General features: G+C 39.5%; 2 protein-coding genes across 3 annotated transcripts in view; both read right to left on the reverse strand.

Moving 5' to 3' along the window:
* Positions 1 to 9,398, reverse strand: part of arid3a (AT-rich interaction domain 3A) — a 47,474-nt gene extending 38,076 nt beyond the window's left edge. For both annotated transcript variants that reach the window (XM_087783457.1, XM_087783456.1), the window contains exon 1: positions 9,189 to 9,398. The gene's annotated coding sequence lies outside the window, so the exon portion shown is untranslated. The remainder of the gene's footprint in view (positions 1 to 9,188) is intronic.
* Positions 9,399 to 14,420: 5,022 nt separating this feature from the next.
* Positions 14,421 to 20,881, reverse strand: r3hdm4 (R3H domain containing 4). The gene is made up of 8 exons (XM_087783458.1): positions 20,721 to 20,881; positions 18,899 to 19,056; positions 18,684 to 18,805; positions 18,494 to 18,614; positions 18,322 to 18,407; positions 18,072 to 18,157; positions 17,158 to 17,213; positions 14,421 to 16,954 (listed from the first exon to the last, which is right to left on the reverse strand). Exons 1-8 carry the CDS (start codon positions 20,759 to 20,761, stop codon positions 16,851 to 16,853), a joined length of 774 nt encoding a protein of 257 aa, XP_087639584.1. The 5' UTR covers positions 20,762 to 20,881; the 3' UTR covers positions 14,421 to 16,850.
* Positions 20,882 to 21,226: the final 345 nt, after the last annotated feature.

Raw genomic sequence — 21,226 nt, forward strand, 5'->3', positions numbered from 1 at the left:
CGAATGACCTTCTCCGACCTTCTTTAAGGACACTCTGGATATCAGATCTCTCTTGGCGACATCAGATGGGTGAAGGCTTCCAGACGATTATCACGTCTTACTTTAACTTTAAGACGAGTGCTAAGAAATTTTATTGGTGCAGGGAGTCAAATACTCCCTGAAAGGCATCTTATATATTAGTGTTCGTATACATGTGTCTCTAGATATTAAACCTGTTTTGATTCATTCGTTTTTTGATTTAGCTCTTTTTTAACACAAGGAAAGGAATGGGAGGCTTCGAGGAGATAAGAGGAAGAGTTATCGTTGTAGGACAAACAAAAATGTCAAGAAGGGATTTCAAGGAGCTCGACCTTCTCTTTCAATTTTCCAAATATAATTGTAGAACGTGTTCATATGTCAGAACAATGAGAAAAGGTTTCTTTAAAATCGTGAAAGACGGCGCCGACGATTTCCTTATTTGGTCTCACAGAGTCTCTCTCAACAGTTTGCATCACTGTATGGTATGCTGCTGCAACTCAAGAAAAAAACAGATTATAGTCCTAGAGCATGAGTTACCGACCAAATTAATGTAGGCATTCATGGCAGATAATAAAGCAAAGAAAATAAAACTAAAACTACGCTGAATCCACAGAAGTCCTGAACTTGTCGTCTAGCGTTTGTTTTTTTAACCCATTTTCGTCCGGTTTGCAACCTTTTTTTTTTGAGTAAAGTATCACGTATCAAGTATCATGTACCTGACTGGAAAAATGTCACGACTTGTCTAGAAGCGAAGAAAATATGTTTCTTTTTTTTCAAATAAAACCACTTTCAGTTTCCTAAATTATTTTATGTTTATCTCCAGTAGAAACGGCTAGTACTCGTACACTAATGTTTGGGGAACATCGTTTTACAATAAGGGGCCAAAAGTTTAGACACAGGATCGAGTCTGGGTTCAAAGAAAATATCTTTTCATTGAGCAATCTATTGCTACCCCTCCCCTACAGGAAGTCTAAAGCGGAAGTCAGTATCCATATTAATTATTGAATGCTAATTTTAGCATAGCATCTTCGCAAAAAATTTGCGACGCCTACAGTATATTCTCCTCCTTGAACGTTTACACATTAATAAGAGGGAATTTCGGCTTGAATGATTTATGATTTTTCTTTTTTTTTTACCAACAAAATGTGTTTTAATTTCTTTAACTTGAATGCAGATGGAAACGAATAGAAATGTTGACCTCGTTCTTTAACCTCCATGATTAAATTCGATTTATTTCAATCCACTTTTAATCCAATTCAAATCCAGGGTGTCGATAACTTTTACGCCGCATGAATGATCAATGACACCGGAGTAAAGTCGGCGATTTTCCATTATTATTTTATTAATCGTCATGACTCACTCGCAGTCGTTTCTCCGTTCGGCCGAACAAACTGTCATGTGACAAGGTTGAATAAAACAAACGGAAAACCTTCATATAAAGTAACAACAAACAGTTGACTTTCTTGACCCCTTTGTTGACAACAAACTTTATATGAACAGCCCGGAGCTCTTCCTTTGGCAGAAAAAAAGGCTTTAAACGGCTCTTTACGCTGACTGATGTGTGGTGTATTAACAGCTCAGAGGAGAAATGTTTGCCCAAGTTTGTTTGTTTGTTTGTTTGTGTTTACCTGTGTTTTGTAACAAAAACCATAGATATTTTGAGGTTTAGTTTCAGTACTTGTTTGTTAATCTTGAAAGTACCGCTGACTCAGGGTTAAAAAGTCGATTTTTAAGTGGATTAAGGTAACACAATTGAACCAATTTATTTAATTTAATTAAATATAAGAACGTTCTAAACAAAGTTTTATGATTTTTGGATGGGTTTACTCCGGGCACTCCGGTTTCCTCCCACAGTCCAAAAACATACAGAGGTCAATTGATAACTTTGGGAAATTGTCCATAGATATGAGAGTGTGTGTGAATGGTTGACTGGCGTCCTGTCCAGGGTGTCCCCTGCCTCTCGCCCTATGATACTGGGATAGGCTCCAGCCTCCCCGGTAAGGGATAAAAGCGGTACACAATGAATGAATGCATGGATAAAGCATTCAAAAAGATTTACATTTCTACTTATAATATCTGGAAGTCTTGTTGTGAGTACATGAAACCCTCATAATGTCTTTGATAAATGCATGCGTGTATGAATGTTGTGTTAAAGCATTTAACACAACATTCTAAGAAAGTGTGACAGAGAATTCTTCATTATTATCCCATTCTGCCTCCAATCCGAGCAATTACTCTCCGGGATCATTTCCGGGACAGAAAAAAAAAAAAGTTGGGTCAGTGGTTCTGGTCTTGATTATGCATCACATTCTTCGCCGACTTACTTTGCGAGGCAACAACACAGGCTCCATTGAGCTGCGCTGCATCAACAACTAGATCATTGAGGAAGTGTCGCACTGGCTGGTCACGCACTTTTCACTGACCCCTTCTTCCAGCGCCTCGGCTCCACGGCCGGTCAAATCTGATTAACCGCTGCGATGCCATAAATGAAGCGGAGGACATATGGTAAAATAATCCGCTGATCCAATTCTCTGCTGTGGAGAGTGTGAATAAGCGGAGGAAGATTTCCTCGTCCACTTGACGGACATAAATCCGAATTATAATCACGTTTATGTTTCTTTTTCTAGTAATGTTTATTCATATATGTTACTGTATATTATTCATTCATATTTTAAGTGTTGATAAATGAATTTATAATCTTCAAAACAAGCAATTTTGATGCTATTGTTTGGTTTATTATCTTTTATGATCCTCTAATAAAAGCATCCAAGTCTTATGCCGATTAACAGTTAAATTAAAATTCATTATACTCAATATACAGAAATAATATTTAAAAGTAATCGCGCTTTCCACCTTCGCGTAGGAAAAAGCAGCTCAACACTGAGTACTATGAAAACCTATTTACACTTATATTTGTAAAAAGAGTTAATAATTCGTACGTCATTTATGTAAGAAAAAAAAAAAGACGTTTAACTTCTTAATTGTTTTATTTTTAATCACCTTTAAATAATTAGAGTGGCATTTTTTTGTCCTCCGTTTATTTACAATATTTTTTATTTCGATATTTGCAAAAAATTTGCGAAAGATTCTTGTTTTTCACTAAAAGAAAGAAATAATTTAAATATATTATATATTAAAATAGTGCATTTCATCTTTTTTTTAATCCAATATATGTCTTTATCCATTAAATGACTTTAAAATAATGTTTAAGTTGTTTTTTAATGCAATTATTTACATTTATTCCAGATTTTTATACTTTTTTCTACACTACATAAATGTAAAATGTGGCTCGTTTTCCTGTTGCAGTACTAAATGGACCTCGAAGGAATGATTCTTATCATTTCTGACGATGTTCCTCCTTGATATCCATCGTACGTCAAGCCCAGTACGTAGAAAGGGTCGCATGTTTCTTCGTAATCCTGAACGTCCTTCCAAACAAACATGCCGGCAGACTTGCTCGAAGATGAGACTATTAGTAGAGCAAATATAAATCTTGTGATGACAGCTATATGGGACAAACGTAAAGAGGACATAACAGCGAAAAACATTTAAAACCCTCCTCTTCTTCCATCGCGACGAAGCTCCCGTTTAATTGTCGTTACACACGACTGAGAAATGTGACGAAAATTCCAGGTTTGGAGTGAGCCAGACTCGTGTTCGGGCTCGCAGCAGCGGAGTTCAGTGACAGTACGATGATGGGACATCATGCAGGGCGAGCAGCTTTGAAAAGGCACGAACGTCCAAAAAAACTGGATTAACTCGTTGGGCTAAATGCCGACTGTACGAGCGTGTCGCGGCATTGTGCTCCCCTGACAATCGAGTCTGTGCGGGGTCAGTGGGCGCGTGGAGGCCCCAGATAAAGAGCCCGACACGGCTGACGCGGGCCACACAAAAGACAAAAAAAAATTTACTCTGATACTAAATCCTGTCGGCTTGTGTTAGTGTGCGGACGCCTGTTTAATCAAACTGGCGTTCTGACCTTTTTTCAGTGCTGAGATTCAGATTCCACCAGTTTAATGTAACCAAACAGACAATATTAAATAAAGTGAACTTTGCTGCTTCACATTTGCTTAAGGGCCAAATTATATTCTTTTTTTTAATTAAAGCTTAACTAATGTGATAGTTCCTCATCATGACCATGTTTTCAACTTATTACTTTATAAAGTTTGCTCTGAAATCTGGGCGAACGAGAGGTTACGAGAGTCCATCATGACGTAATAATGGCTTCAGCCAGCTGTAATCACGGCCAGCTTTGTTTATACAACGAGTCCCCTGGAGGTGGAGACTTCTGGGATTGATGACACACGGTGACAAACCTGAACGCTTGACCAATCGCATCAGAGTGGGTGTGGTTATGGTCAACAAGATTTAATCTCCAGAAAAACAAAAGTGTTTTCAGTGGGCGGGGCTTAAGATCATTTTCTAATGTCAATATTTCAATGAAAAGAAAGTTTTGTACAAACAGACACTGATGATACAATAGAGTCCAACATCTATTTAAGACTTACTTAAATCAACACATTATTGTACACAATTGTATTTGTAGACAGAAAAATGAAACGTGAAAAATCTGCAGTATTGTCCCACTTCCCACAGTTACCTGAAGCAAATCTTGTAACGCAAAACCCGGGCTTTGATTGACACGCTAGCATGTCGGGGCAGCGTATCCAGGCAGGCGAGCGGCGGGCGACGGAAAAAAAAAAAAAAAACAGGGTCTGGCACGAAGGTCGGACGCCAGGGTATCCCAAGACCTCCAGCCATTCCGAGGCTGCTTCTCCGCCTGCGTCACTTTCAGCGCTGCCGGGATTCCCCCGTGGCTCAGGCCCAAGCGGTGAAGTAACTTCTACTTTTTTTTCTTTTTCCCTCCCTCGCTTTTTTTGGCAGGACAACAGAGGGAAGCCCCCACGTGGCATGTGGGCCCTTCAGAAATGTAGCTTTTGGCCCAAGAACAGCTGAATTCCATCCAAGCCTCGAGACTTCCCGGGCAAAGAGAAAAAACTCAAGACTCTTACAAGAGGCCGATTAGTGGAAGATTAATGAAACACTTCTATTCATTTCTGTGACAAACAACAAACGCGAGACTTTACGACCGCAAGGATTTGGCCGTGATAAAAGCACGGGCGTCGCTCGTCTTGTCTGCACATGCTTGACTGTCACTCAGCCACGAACCAGTCGAGCTGCCAGCGACGCTGGCGAGGAAAACCCGGGCTCTTATTTACATTTTCATCCGCCGCTTTTTTTCCTCCGACTCCTCGCCAGAGATCAAAAGTACCTCATCACCGGACGTAGTATCTTGTCCCTGTGTGCGTTTGTTTTGAAGCCGCCCAGGTATATGTCAAGTGGATTCAAACACAGCACACTCGTCAATCTGCACCGGCAAAGACGGGCAAACATCGTCTCTCAGACAGAGCGAGCAAACACACAGTGGGGCCTTTTGTGTGGACTTGAGGTGGTTTCATTGTAAATAAGCAGAGAGGCGTAGGGATCCAGCTATTTCCTGTTCGAGAATGAGTATTTTCGGAAAGGATGGAGTGACACCCACCGCTTCAATACTAGCACGGGACTCACACGTTTAACCACAGCGAGAGAAATGAACAGCTTTCTTGAAAAAAAAGGATGTCACACACGGACAGATATTTAACCACTGAAGTATGATCTCACTTAAATAAACGCCCTTTTCACCCTTTCATTTAATATGTTATTTCCATGACTATCTAAATTATCACAGAAGGCATCAAAAATATGAATGAATACATGTGGAAATATGTACTCAAACACATTGAAATAACTGAAAACATGGGTTAAAAGTCTAGTTTCTTTAAAGTAATCACTTTTTTACTAACGACTGCTTGATGAATTCAAGAGGAGGTTTTCCTGACTTGGTTTTCACTTTACAGGTGTGTCTTGTCTGGGTTACTTTGTGGAGTTTCTTGACTTTTTAAATGGAGTTGGAACCATCGGTTGTGTTGTGCAGAAGTCAGGTTGGACGACTGTTATAGAATTCACAGAAACCAACCAGATAAATATGTAGAAACCAGTGACCATCATCACTGTAAGAAACTAAAGTCAGCCAGACCGGAAAATTGCTATAACTTAACAAAATCCTTAAAATACATTACATTATTTGATCAGGAGGTATCAGGTGATAAAGTATTACTTTGATTTAAAAAGAATGTTTACATGGCACAAAGTAGAAATAAATTGAAAGCGATGATTTTTATCTTTAATTTAAAACCCTCATGGCTCTCTGGCTCAACCCTAAACATACATATTTAAAAAGGTTGAAGGTGAAATTTAATTACTCATTATGAGTTAAACATTTGTTTAGGCGACCATAAATAAATACGATCATTCCACTTGCTGTTGAGTTTAAGCTCATCAGACATTGTTTCATAAGAAAGCAAATTGTGTGTTTAGCGGATTAAGAATTACATTAATCCGACGACGTGCCTTCAGATAAAAGTGTAAATGAGCGTAACGCACACGGCTGTACGTAGAACCAGGTTTCACAAGATCCGTCACTTGTTGGGTCAACAGATTACACAAAAGCATGAGGAGCATCTTTTTTAAGACCTGAACTTTATCACCGACCATACGTTTCTAATCCACGGCGTGTAAACGCTCCCCCGCCACCTGCTCGCCTGCGCTGGTATTTTTCTGGAATCGAAGCCGGCCGTCGGACGCCATATGCCAGATTGGACCCTTACGGATTAGCGTTTTAAAAGGAAAGCCTGTAAGGTGATTGTTGGGGGGCACGGGGTCTTAATAACGACCTTTTTTTTTAAAACTCTTAAGAATTTTAATGCTAAGAAATCATGAAGGGGAGTCGAAGGCTGCGGCGTCTGAACGTAAATTCTGCGATTAAAGACTTAAAACACATTTAAAAAATACCCCCCTTTTTTTTTGCGTCAGCACAAATGGCTTCTCCGGCGAGAGTCTGGTCTATCTTTTAATCGTCGCACTTCCTTTGTGTTTACACGGACATGTGAATTGAGAACAATTGGGCAGAAACCAGTCTGTGTTTATGTTTGGGGTTTTGTCAGGAGTCGAGTAAACCAGCTCTGCAGCCCCGAACGCCACACCGAAGACAATCATGGAGGACTTCAGTTGGTACAGAACAGCCTCTTCATTTGATTATTCCGGCAGCGACAACATGTAGATGGACGACACCCTTGTGAGGACTTTGGCAAACAGGCCTGGGGGCCACAGATGGCCCTTTGAGTGCATGTGCGCGGCCCTCACGGGAGTACAAGACTGGCCAAACTACAGTTATCGTTACATAACTAGAAGTATTCCTTAAAAAAAATATGATGATTTCCATCATCCTTAAGGGTTGACGGCCCCTCGCGACAGAGTATAATGTACCCCCCCCCCCCCCCCCCGCCGCCCCCCACGCCCTTTCCTAAGAATGTAGAATAACCTTCATCCTCATATTCTTTTCAACAGCTGTGTTTCTAACTTTCCTGATTTTCCACTTGTCAAGACTCCACCTCCCGACTCACACTTCTGAAGCCCGCCATTAATTCGGGGTGTTACATGTGACATGGCCGTGTGACATTTAAGGTCTTTCACACGTAAAAAAAAAGGATTTTTTTGATAAGGTCAACTTCCTGCGCTACGAGATAATGATGCGAGAGCGACCTGAAGGTTGTTTTTTTTTTATACTTTCTGTGATGGAGACGTTGAAAAAAAAATAACTAGCACAGTGGAACTCACTTCCTGTGCTTTACTTCTCAAGTTAAGAGTCGACTCGGCTTCACTCCTTCGAGAAAGGCGAGCTCACGAACGATCCGCCGTCACGCATGAATCACTGTCGTTGAGGAAGCGCCATCAGCGTGATCAGCAACTTGCTCTTCTAAAACTGTTGGCCGAGGATCGTTTTGCTGAATATTTATAGTCCGGCTCGTGACACCGAGATGAGTTTGTGGACAAACCAGATATTTTCAAGTATTCACCGAAACTCTTCAGAGTCAGATAAGATCCTTATCTGAGACGACACATACTTTTTTTTAATGTCCCAACAATGACTATAAGAGGTACACAAAAGTGTCGTAAAATATAAGAGCGAAGATGAATTTAATGTGGCGAAAATACTTGTGTAACCACCTGATCTTTCAGAATTCAAGTTAACAACTTGTTTGAAAAAAAAAGTCATCGTAAGTGTCGTCAATTTTAAGTGAATAAACTCCATAATTCATGACTATTTTATGAGCTACAGCCGTCCATCATCGACACAAAGTGTATTCAACTTTTCTGGCTCGGAGATCTTAACACATTCTTGAATAATAGTCGGTAAACTGACAAGAAACATTATCACGTTTCATACGCTCAACCATGTCTCCAATCCACACAGTTCTTCATTCCATCTTTTTGCACTTTATTCAACTATCAAACAACTTCTCTGGTTTCCTCTCACAACTTGCCTGTGCATTTTTTTTTTTTAAATGCAAAGATTTGACAGAATAATTGTACTTTATACACAATACCACTTGAGATTCAAGCTGCTTAAAACTGGCAAAAACCTTCAAATGGGTCTTGAAATTCCATCTCCCACTGACACCCAAAACTTTCATGTCATGTGACTTCAGTCGATGTTCTGGAGATTTTATAATCGTGATGTTGCGCAATACGACATGTGGACTTAAAACAGTCATTCGAGAGAGTCCAGATTGATTTATTTTAAAAGACTTGTTTAATTAAAAAATATATATCTATTTGAAAAAAATTGAATCTTTTTGCGTTTTTTTAAAGTTGAATTTTTTTAAAGCTAATTCTACGGAATAATATTGCAGAAACCCCGGATGTTAGCTAGCAATTCGACATAAAATAAACATATTAAATCAGATTCATGTCCATAAACCAGGCTTAATAATTAATATTGTGTAATCACACGATTAGAGTAAACAAAAACACGTTACACTGATTTAAACCGTATATTTGTCCAGAAGAAATAGTGCGGCGTAGGTGGAAAAATCAAATTGTTGTGACATATGGCAGTCGAGTCCTTCCGCGGCTCGAGCTCCAACTATCGATCCGTTATCGATAACGAGGCTCGTGCGGCGACGCTCGGAACCGAACACACAAACAAACGACGGCACGGACTCGAGGCGACAGTTGTCAACGCTGTCAGATAAAAAAAAAAAAGGCATTTAAAAAATGGCAAAACTTACCACTTTTTTGGCGTCTATTTCACACTCTTGGAGACCGGAAGCAACATTCCTGGCTCTCCCGGGGTCCAGTCGCCCTCCCTCGGCTACGCGCAGTTACAAGGCACCTGGACGAGCAGCGACGGTTCGTGTGTTTATCAGCCAGACGTGAAGTGGTTTCATGTGACATGATATCTACACACATCAGGCTTTTGCGTGTGGTTGTGTTTTCAGAGGTCGGGTGTCGGTGCGGGAGCCCGCATACTGGAGGCAGAGCGACGGGGGAGGAGAGAGAGAGAGAGAGAGAGAGGGAGAGAGAGAGAGAGAGAGAGAGAGAGAGAGAGAGAGAGAGAGAGGGAGAGAGAGAGTCGCGGGGTCGAGCGGCTCAGGCCATTGGTTGACAAACAGCAATCAGATGCAAATTCCTAACCTCTGAATCAGCAGGGGCCACCCCCCCCAACACACACACACACACACACTAACACACACACACACACACACTAACACACACACACTAACACACACACACACACACTAACACGCACACACTAACACACACACTAACACACACACCCCCACACACACACTAACACGCACACACTAACACACACGCACACACTAACACACACACTACGAAACACACGCACACAATAACACACACACCAACATACACACACTAACACACACACGCACACACTAACACACACACGCACACACTAACACACGCACACTAACACGCACACACACTAACACGCACACACTTACACACACACTACGAAACACACGCACACAATAACACACACACCAACATACACACACTAACACACACACTAACACACACACACACGCACACTAACACACACACACTAACACACACTAACACATGCACACACAAACACACACACGCACACACTAACACAAACACTAACACACACGCACACACTAACACACACACTAACACTAACACACACTAACACACACACACACTAACACACACACTCACACACTAACACACACACACACTAACACACACACTAACACACACTAACACAAACACTAACACACACTAACACACACACACACTAACACACACTAACACACACACACACTAACACACACCAGGACCAGGGGACGTCGCTCAATGCAAGTGATAAAATAAACAAGGACACACACATCAATCTGACTTTCATGGTGGTTTGTTCAAAAAATACTTGATATTTTAAACTTAATAAACAAATGAATTAAATGTTATGAGTAGTATCATCAGAAGTGTCTGTAGTTACTTGTAAATGTACAGTTAAGTAACTACAGACATAGTCATTACACTTCTTCTACCTTTACTTATTAACTACTTGAGTATGAAGGACCATCATTGACAATGATTAAATACATTCATGTATAAATACATAACTACATTTATAAGTAACTATAGAAATGTTGATATAAACTTTAGATTTCATTCTTTTAAGTCTTACAATTATTGATTTAACCTCTTTTTTAATGTAACCGTTTATTTATTATCACGTAATTTATCGTCCTTTATACTTTAGCAACTTTTCTTTGCTGTTATTACTTATATATGTATACAGTTATAAGTAACTACAGACACTTCTGATGATACTACTACACACCCCAAACACTTTCATACTGATACTAGTACTGATACTAGTCATTACACTTCTTCTACCTCTACTTATCAACTACCTTAGTATGACGGACCGTTATTGACATGATTAAATACATTCATGTATAAATACATAACTAAATGTTAAAATAATAATTGTGAGACTGAAATCTAAAGTTTTTTTTTGATTCAACCATTTGTTAATACATTTATGTTGTATGATTCACAACTAGTAAGACTCTAACTTCTGACAATACTACTACAAAAGTACCGCATTTGCCTCTCCAACCACACCTTTTCATAGTACTGATACTATTCATTCTGCTTACTACTACCAATATTTTCTTTGCCAACACAAGTACTTTAGTATGTAGGATCATAAATGACCTGATTTACAATACTTTAATAAAAAACAAATACTTCAATGTATAAATACATAACTACATTTTTAAATAAATAATTATGAGAATTAATCAACAAAATATTTTATGTTTGTTAAAGTCTCTTTAATAAAGAAGATTTAACATTTATTTTCCATTTTTATGTTGATTTACCCATTTATTTATACATTTATTTACAATTATATCATTTATCATCCTTTATATTGTATCAAATTATTTTGTAATTATGACTAATGTATACAAACAGCATGTATTTGCAGATACTATCAGTACTTTCAATCATTTCTCTTGATCCTACCACATCTGCCTTTTTTCTTTTTTTTTGACTCCTACCACTAATATCATGAAACCCACGACTTCTGCTTTTTATTTAGATACCGAAACATCTCCCGAAACAACGACTGTATATCATTCATTTCTCAAGCTCACAATCTGCTACACAAGTAGAGTGAAAGAAATATATGTATTTTAAATCATTTTTTGGGGAACAGACATGTTAAGCAAGAGCAAAAGTTCAACAAAAGTCGAATTTTTGAACAACAATTTCACGTATGTGTCAGTTCATTTCCAAATGAAAGTCAATAAAATAACTGTTATAATCATAAATAGCTACATTTAAGTGAAAAATAAAATAAAATTCAAATATAAACAACATATTCAAATTTCCCCGGTCAGTCTGGGTTAGGCTAATGCTAACTAGCGGTGGTCAAAATTGTCAACATAATGGCTTAAAGGTCTAAGATTCAACATCTTACCGTGGAATATCTTTGACTTTAAAATAGTAAGAAACTATTAAATGCAGAAAGTTATTATTCGCCCCACTAGAGGTCACTAGAACTGACCGCGGATTGAAAAGGCGCTCGACCGTCTTACCTTCAAAAACGCGGGAGTGCAGTGGAGCTCGAAAAGTCTTCTGAGGATTCATTTTAAGAATCGCTGCTATATAATCCCCGAAGTGATCGTCTAATTATAATAAGTCTCTTCCCCTCAGAGCTTTTATTTACTCGCCGTCATGATCAGCAAACACGGCGGGAATAGCTGGAGGTGGTTCCTTGAAATTGTTGCTTTTTATACGTGTTTTTCCATCCCGAGCTCTATTTTACTAACAAAACAAACAACATCACGGTTTCCTCTGAGGCTTGTTTTTCTTATCAATTAATTATGAAAAAAAAAATCAAGTCTGTCTGAAAGAATTGTTTCACAAGTGTTTAATGAGGGATCGTACGAGCGTTTTGAAATATATATTCAGGCCCAGTTAGGGAAGTTGTCGTCGTCGTCGTCGTCGTGATGTTCTCGACTATAATTTGTCAGCAGCCTTCAGTAGTGTCTGGTCACTTAATCCAAATGTAATTTCATACGAGGGAACATCGCCTACGAGGGCAGAGTGACCACTTGCCGTGTCCAGCAGCTGTTTACTAAAATAAAGATCTGCTGATGTTTAGAAGCAGAAAAAACGATCCTCATGGCGACGTAACAGAAGCCAGGACAGGCGTGTGCGATCGCTCCGACACCATGACGGACGAAATGAAAAATGAAAAGTGGCGATGACAGCCGTAAATTCACACGTCATATTATAGTTATCAGGGGAGACTCGAGTGCGTTATCACCGCTGGGCTACTTATATAACGGTACCAGTCAGCATTTAAAGATTACACACGTGAAAACCAAAAGTGGAGATACTCACCAGCTGCCAGAGGAGCCACCTGTTCACCCGAAAGCCTCCGCTTTACGACGCCACCCGAACGCAGCACTTTGATGATGCGTTCTGGTGCCTCAGGAACGTCTCCTCGAAGGTCTGTTTTCATGTAAACAAATTTGTTTGACATGCTCTGACAAATTGTTTGACATGCAAATGACAACATAAGCCGTATGTATTCTAATGGTTTTAAGCTGGTGTTTGTCGTTTACAGGGCCCGTGCGCTCCCACGGTGATAGAAGAGGCTGGTTTTAAATCAACTTAATTCCACATCACAGGGTTTTAGATAAGAACGGTGACCAAACGTTTTGCTGTTTGACTTGTCTGGTTGTTGCTGTGGAAGGTTGCGATACTGAGTTTTGACAGGGTTGTAGACCTTGACCAGGACGGTCCTGCTAACACAAGCATTCAGGGTTACTACACTTTTGTTTCCCACTTATCCAAGAGTGGGTTTTGAAGGCCGCCTCCTCACCTTCGTCTCCCCGGAAACCGGCAGCGAGAAACACCGATGGGCTAACATGCATTTTGAACATCGTGCACGGACACTTCAAGTTGCTTTTCTCAACACAAAGTAGCAGCAGTTCTACTACGAGTCTCTCCCGAACGGCTGGTCTCCTCAGCACGTCCAAGAGAAAGTCAGGGGCTCTTGAATCTTTCCTTCAGTACAAGCCAAAGGTTTGGACAAGCTCTGACTTGAGCTCTTTCAAAGTTTATGGGATTTGACTGATCTTCGTTTCTTAAAGTAATGATGGTCACTTATTTCCCTTTACTTTGCTGATTGGTTCTTTCCATTCAATTAATTATTAAGTTTTCCAATTGGGCTGAATGAACCTTGTTTCTACGCAAGACAACCAATGCTACCAAACCCATTAATATGTTTTTTATATTTGCACTTTGTCATCCTTTGCACTTTTGTTTTTACAAAACTATTGTAAACTGGAAACACAATTTCCCAAAGGACATCACTAGAGGGATTAATAAGTCTTATCCAAACTAATCTAATAAAGCAAAAAAAAAAATCCAAGTAACCCTTAAGGTAAGGTAAAACTTTATTGTTCCCTCAGGAGGTAAAAAAGACAGAACTGTGAATTAAGGTGAATAAGACTTTATTTTGAAGGTCATGGAAAGTTGAAGTTACGAGAATATAAGACCCTTTTTTTTTTGTTAAATAACTTTATTCTGCACGAGTTCATTCTTCGTTGTGATGCATCCATTGAAAATCTATTATGTAAACAATCGTGAAAACGATTAGAAGGCGTGTCCAAACTTCTGGCCTGAACTAGTTGTGACCACGTTTCTACTAGAGTCGTCCGACTTGACGCCACTTTCAACATCTCGTAACGCAGAAGAAGCAAAGAGTTTAGTGCCTCGCATGCCATAAAGGGGGAACCCGGTGTCTGGATTTGAAGAAAAAAATCCCAGCTGTGCTTATATTTCATGCAGCCACACGCTGTCGGACATGTTGTCGCATCAGAATGTATCCTCCTGCACACGCGTCGCTCCTCGTCAACGTCGCCGCTTTATTGACGCACTAGTCAAGTCAAGTTCTTTTATTGTCAAGTATGCAAGTATTAAGACATAAATGAAATTGTGGTCCTCTCTGACTCACGATGCAAAACATGAATACAGTTGAAAGGACTTAACAACAGACATTAAACCCTTAAAACAATTAAAGACAGACATTAATTAAGACATTTAAGAAAATAAATTAAAATAAATAACCAACAAAATGAAATAAATAATCAACCAATAAACAGAATATAAACAAAAAACATTTTGATATTTAGAAGAAATATTATAAAGTCACTTGTATCAGAGACTTCATTCTGAGGGAGGAAAAAAACCTTAAAATATATATATATATACCTGTATGTATATATATATATATATATGTTAGAAGTGACATGGAAGTCTGAGGACTTAAAATGTTAGCGCCCTCCTGGTTGTGTCTAGCTTTTCGTCAATTGTTTCAAAGTTTATTTCAAAGTTTGTTTGTTTTTAAAAGTTTTGAAACTTGTTTCATGGGTTTGTTTATTTGTTTTCTTAGTTTTTAGTCCTTTTGTTTGACTTTGTCACACCGCTAGGATTTGTCCGACTAAAATTAAGATCATTAAAATACTTCTTGAATCGTGTTGGCTCACTGCAAAAATGTATAGTAGTCGGGAAAATATCTAAAATATTTAAAAAAAACAATCCCTCAAATGATTGCTAATGATTAGACCAAAAGAGTGAGACAACGCTCTCTAAACGTGGTCGCTCGTTACATTTCATTGTTTACAGCGGCACCCAGCGGAGGAAAGTAGAACTACACCCATGTTTATTCGATTACTACTGGATAATGATCAGCTAATAACTCTATAAATAATAAAAAATACCAGAAGGCATGACGCCCGATGCGATTAACTCTGCGGCACGAGTCACTTTCTTGTTTGATTCATCAAGAAACACTCTTGAGTTAGAGTCAATTAAAATGCATTTAATATTGCAGTTACAGTTCTAAATGATCACTGCAGCACACACACACACACACACACACATGGTACACACACTCACATATGTCCAGTTTATAAAGCTTTCAGGCTGTGGCAGGCGTTTTCATCTTGGCACTAGTAACCTAAGAGTAGTATTTACAGTACACAACGTGACACAATCAGACACTGCAAGAGCCTGAGAAATGACATTTTCACACAACTTTGGTTGTTAACAAAATGCACCAACAGGTTTTTTTTGTTTTTTGTTTACAGTATCAAAGAGATAAAACACACGTTTGTCAAACGACCTGGATCTGCGCTTTTAAAAAGTCTGCCGTGTACAAATGTATAAATATATGTACAAAGAATGAACAAAAAAAAGTGTTTCTTTTTAAGGCAGAAGTGCGTTCCAGGGTTGTTGGGTTCATCATTCTCAGTGAGAAATGGCACTAACTGATCGCCGTCTACCGTTTTCCTAACGTTAAATGTTGACATATCACGTCTTGTATTTACAACAGAGTAGAGACATGAGAAGAGAAAAAAATCCACTGCTGGTTAACAAGTTGAAGAAGGCCCCCAGACAGAAATAAATAACGGACAAATATTGTGCTGCGACAGCCTCGATATCTGCATGTTCACCATCTAGATCAGATACATAAATACTCATGCTTGGTTCCTGCAGGCATCGCATCCCATAATAAGCACCTTTAGAAACAATCTGTGGAAGATCTGACCGGAATCTGATCAAACAAAATAAAACGGATGAAAAGTTTCCCTTGAAATAAATGTAAACGTTAATTATATAAATTAATATATAGATGATGTTTTATTACTTTTTGTATTTTAACGTCAAACTAATGTTTGTTTTGTAACATGTGGTGCGACGTTTATCTAGTGAACGTCGAAGAAGTTTCATTTCTACGTTTGTTTTTTCTAAATCATGAACAATGATTTCTTGCTCTTGAAACATTCCTGTTAGATTTTAGATTTGTTTCCTACAATCAATACTAATAGTTGTGAAGCATAATTTGTATGATCGACGAAGTTTCATGAAACAGTGTCATTATCTCCTGAGTCCACTAGATGTCATTCTTTGCTCTATAATCTATTGCTTTAAAAAAAAAAGTAATTCTATTGCAACGTCACATAATTTTTAAGCAAAGGGCGCCCCCTACTGTCCTCTGAACAATATGACACTGCTTCATGAAGCTTCATCGACACATCAGTAATAATTTGTGGTCATTTAGATGCGACACACACTCTCTAGGTCTGAATGTGTGTCCAATAATATTCCAGGAAGTGTGTTGTGTTGTTGCCTCACTCACTCACAACTAAAGCTAATCTGAATTCCAGCCAGAGAAAGACAGACATTTTGAATTTGTGCGTCACATGAAAAGCTCACCCACTGAGCAGTGACTGATAAGAATTTGGGATCCGGGTCAGAGGTGTGATGGGGGGCAGGGGGGGGGGCGGTGATGGCGTGGTCCCTCCCAATTAGCTGATCTGGTCCAAATAGGCCGACAAGAGCAGTGCAGGAGGCAGGAACTCCTCTTGTTTGTTCACCACCTCGGTTTGACGCAAGCCATTATAGTCGGTACCTGAGGGTCCGGACACACAAACGGACTTTGATCGCACGGTTTCACCATCGCTCGGGTTTACGTAAAACACTCGGAGTAAACAAAGATGTCTCAGCGTAACGAAGGGCTCTGGTCAACAACAGTTGTACAACAAATAACGCTATATTTCACATATAAATAAAACATGTTTTCTCACTACCAGTGCAGGACTAAGTGATACTCACTCTCTGACACCAGGTCCATGTACTGGCACACGGCGTGAAGCAGGAGCCTCTCGAAGCTGCAAACACAAACACACCTTCATGAAAAACCTCTTCATGGTCGTCAGCGAGTGTCAGAGACAACGTCTCGTCCGCAATTTTGGAGGCTTTATCTTCAGTAATCCAGATTTAAGACGACAACAGGCAGCGTCCGATCACCTCAGAACAAGATGACAACATGACGGTGCTGATAAATGTGTGGTCGAGTTGAAGTTAGAGTGAAAAGATATCGATAACAAAGGATATCAAAGAGACTTTTCACACATTAATATCATTTAATTGACATTTAAGTGCAAAATGTTGAACGAAAATATCCTCAGTGTGTGTTTGTACAAAACTCTCTTTTCATTGAAATATTGACGTTAGAAAATTATGTTAAGCCCCGCCCACTGAAAACACTTTGTTTGTCTGGAGATTAAATCTTGTTTAATATAACCACACCCACTCTGCTGTGATTGGTCAAACATCAAGGTTCGTCACCAAGCGTCATCAATCACAGAAGTCTCCACCTCCAAGGGACTCATTGTATAAACAAAGCGGAGTGTGAAGCCATTATTACGTCATAATAGACTTTCGTAACCTCTCGTTCGCCCAGATTTCAGATTAACTTTATAAAGTAATAAATTCAATACATTAGTTTCCCTTTAAATGTTGGTAGAATTCAAGGACATTTTACATCATCAAATTCAGTGGCGCAAATCAAAAAATACTTAATTTGACGACACATCCTTCTAGCATGTCCGCACTACATTAATTGTCCTCTTCTCTCACATCATAAGACACTAATAATCTGCTCTCTTAACCACTTTTCTCCATTTAAAAAAAAGTTTAAAAACAAACTGTCGTAACTTAATCAGTTTAAGGCAGAAGCTCCGCACCTGCTGTTGAGGTTGGTCGTGTAGACAGAGTGCGGCTGAGTGTTGAAGAAGCTCAGCAGGTTTTCCTCAAGCCCCTCCAGAGTTCCCTGAGAGGAGAAGAAGAGGATCCATACTTGATGTTCACCATGACTTCTTGTAGTGATTTAATTGCTGTGTTTTCTGACAGTGATGCATGAGGACACGCATCCTGGCGACAAGTAAGTTTCAAGTACATCCATATTTTCAATCCCAGCACCGACGTCTCACCCACCAGGGGGATCTGTTTGCGTCTGAGAGTCGTCCGGAGTCTCCGGTCGATCTTCTGGAAGCAGTCCTGAGCGTTGAAGGCAGGGTTTACTGTGGGTTGGCGGAGCAGGTGTTGACGAGAGGACAACAGGACAACAAGTCGACAAACACACGCGTGTTGACACCGGAACGCTCACCATTCCTCTGGTATCCTTTGAAGAGGCGCTGGAGGTTTTTCTTCTTGGCCACTTCCCGCTCCAGCAGGCACAGCAGCCGGTCCTGCTCCTCGCCGGAGCACTTCATGAAGTCGTTCCAGGGCTGCGGGAGACGGTGAGGAGAGCGTGAGGACGGACCCCGGGGATCCGGACGGGAACGTAAGGATCGTACCTCGAGGTAGTTTCCGTTGACGCAGGCTTCGGTGAAGATGGACGGTATCGCCGGGTTGCTGCAGACCTCCAGGTCATCGTGGCAGCACTCGTCTCGCTCCAGGAGGTTGGCGAGGAAGCGCGCTGATGGACGAGATGAACCATGTGATGCAAACAGAACGAACCCCCTAAAGAGTCCTTTTTTTGCACATTCTGGGAAACTCATCGGGATCTTACTGTTCTCCTGCCGACGCTGGCTCTTCTTGCCTTTGGCTCGGGGCGTGAGCTCGGAGTTCCGGACGGCTTGAAGGATATAGAACTGTTTCTTTTTGGACGGAGACACTCGTTTCGCAGGGGAGTTGGGCAGCGAGGTGCATTTGCGCTCCTCGATCAGGCTGGAATCACACAAGTTGTATCTTATGAACTTGAACCCAAAAGCCAGCAAGTAGAACGTGTGAGAGTGTGTGAGAGTGTGTGTGTGTGTGTGTGTGTGTGTGTGTGTGTGTGTGTGTGTGTGTGTGTGTGTGTGTGTGTGTGTGTGTGTGTGTGTGTGTCCTGACTTCAATCAGATATAAATCTGTGCAGGAGTAAAACATTTTCTTTAAAATAATGTTTTATATACATTTCTACATCTTTGCAAGCAGCAGATTTTCAATTATTTTCTCACAAAGATCATTTTACTAGTTATGGTTTGCTGTATAGCAAATTTATTTTTATATATTTTTTGTACCAACCAAACATCTTTAAAACATAATACTTAGTGTAACATTATTTCTATAAAAAGGCAGTAAGGTACATATTTGTCACTCCAATGACGTATAGTTTTTTAAAATACAAATATATATATATATATTTGTTTAAAAATTAAATAATCAACCGCAGTTAACAATTATAAAGTCAATTTCCAAGTGTTTATCTTTGACCAGAAGAAATTGCTCCACAACTAAATCTGAGAATTGTGTGTGTGTGTGACGCGCTGATGATCATTAGATTAAATATTTATTCTTATATTTACTGTTTTTAAAAACAAATAATGACGCTATGAATTACGTAGAGAAAAAAAACATGATCAGGAAAAAAGGGGGGAATTATTTAATTTATTGAAAACATTTTTAAATGGTATATTCTAAAAACTTTGCATTGGTATTTAAAAAACAACATGTTTCCTGACAGATAGTTTAAGAGCTCATGGTTTAGAAATAAATCTGTTTTCGGGAGTAATTTCAGTGAGACTCCTGGTGTTTGTTATTTCAATTAGACTGTAAAGTGAAAATAAAATTTGATGCTAATATTTATGTGACCATTTTGACAACAAGAATAATTTAAGTTGTATCTAGAAAAAGCACAGAGACTGTACATACCCCTGCCAAGGAGCTCATAAAACCTCATAAACTACAGCATGTAATGAAAGGATGAAAACAACTTCAATGAATGATTTAATTGCTTTGTGTGTCTGTCTCTAGACTACACACGTCATCCAGGAGAGACTCGGAGCAGAACATCAACACATCAGGGCTTCAAGAGATGAAGTCTCACCTCATTTATCAACAGTGCTGCGTTCAAGTGCAGCTCTCTCGGTCTAATAACGGAAAGCGGGTCAAAGCCAGAGCGGACATCACGCACAAGTGGGTCAGTGACATCACGACCACCTCTGTTCTCGTCGCATTTACCACTTTTACATGCATTTATATAGATTCATTCACACTTTACACGTCTGCTTGTATTGCATAAGCACAAGATGAAAGCGACCACAACTCAACGTTCAACTCCTTTTGTCATTTTTTGTCAAAACGTTGACATTAAAGTAAATAAACACGATATGCATCAACGAGCTACAGAAGCTAACATGCTAATGGTTGGTAAACAAACACGGAAGCGCTTCACAATGACGTGTTGGCGTAAATAATTTGTGTTTTTGAAATGGTTCTAAACACGTGTTTAAACACCACTGCGCACTATTTCAACATTTAAAATAAATACATAAAAAAGCTCGTAGTGAAAATGAAGTCTTGGGTGAAGCTAGCAGGCTAAAGCTAACCAGCTGGAAGGTGTCACTCACATATAATCCTGCTCTTCATTGTCAGTTGTCAAAACGACCATCTTAGTGAAGAACCGTAGATGAGAAGGACACCCGGGAGGGAACAGCACGGACGGGTAAAGGGGAGACAGTGGTTTCGGGGGGTACGTCTGTTAGCTGCTGCTAGCTTGGCTCGGACTAGCACTGGGACAAGAATAGCTTCAGCAGCCGAAGATAGGCGGAAGGAGTTCTCACTCCTCTGCAGAAAAAAACAACATCACGGACCAGGAGATGGTTTATGTTTTTATTCAAGTCCGGCTGAAAATAGATGGATTCTGGTTTTGCATAGTTCATAAATAACGTATTTGTGATATTATTTATCAAATTATTTATAATGTTTTTTCCCCGAAATATTTTTAATAATAAATAAATTAACACATATTTTAAAAAGATCGATTAAAGAAAGATCGATTAAAGAAACTTAAAAATGATGTAGATTTAAGATTTAAACATCCGCAAATAACTGATCAAAACCCAAGGCTCAAAAA

This window comes from Callionymus lyra, chromosome 2 (assembly GCF_982586985.1).
Source record: "Callionymus lyra chromosome 2, fCalLyr1.hap1.1, whole genome shotgun sequence".
NCBI classification, from domain to species: domain Eukaryota; kingdom Metazoa; phylum Chordata; class Actinopteri; order Syngnathiformes; family Callionymidae; genus Callionymus; species Callionymus lyra.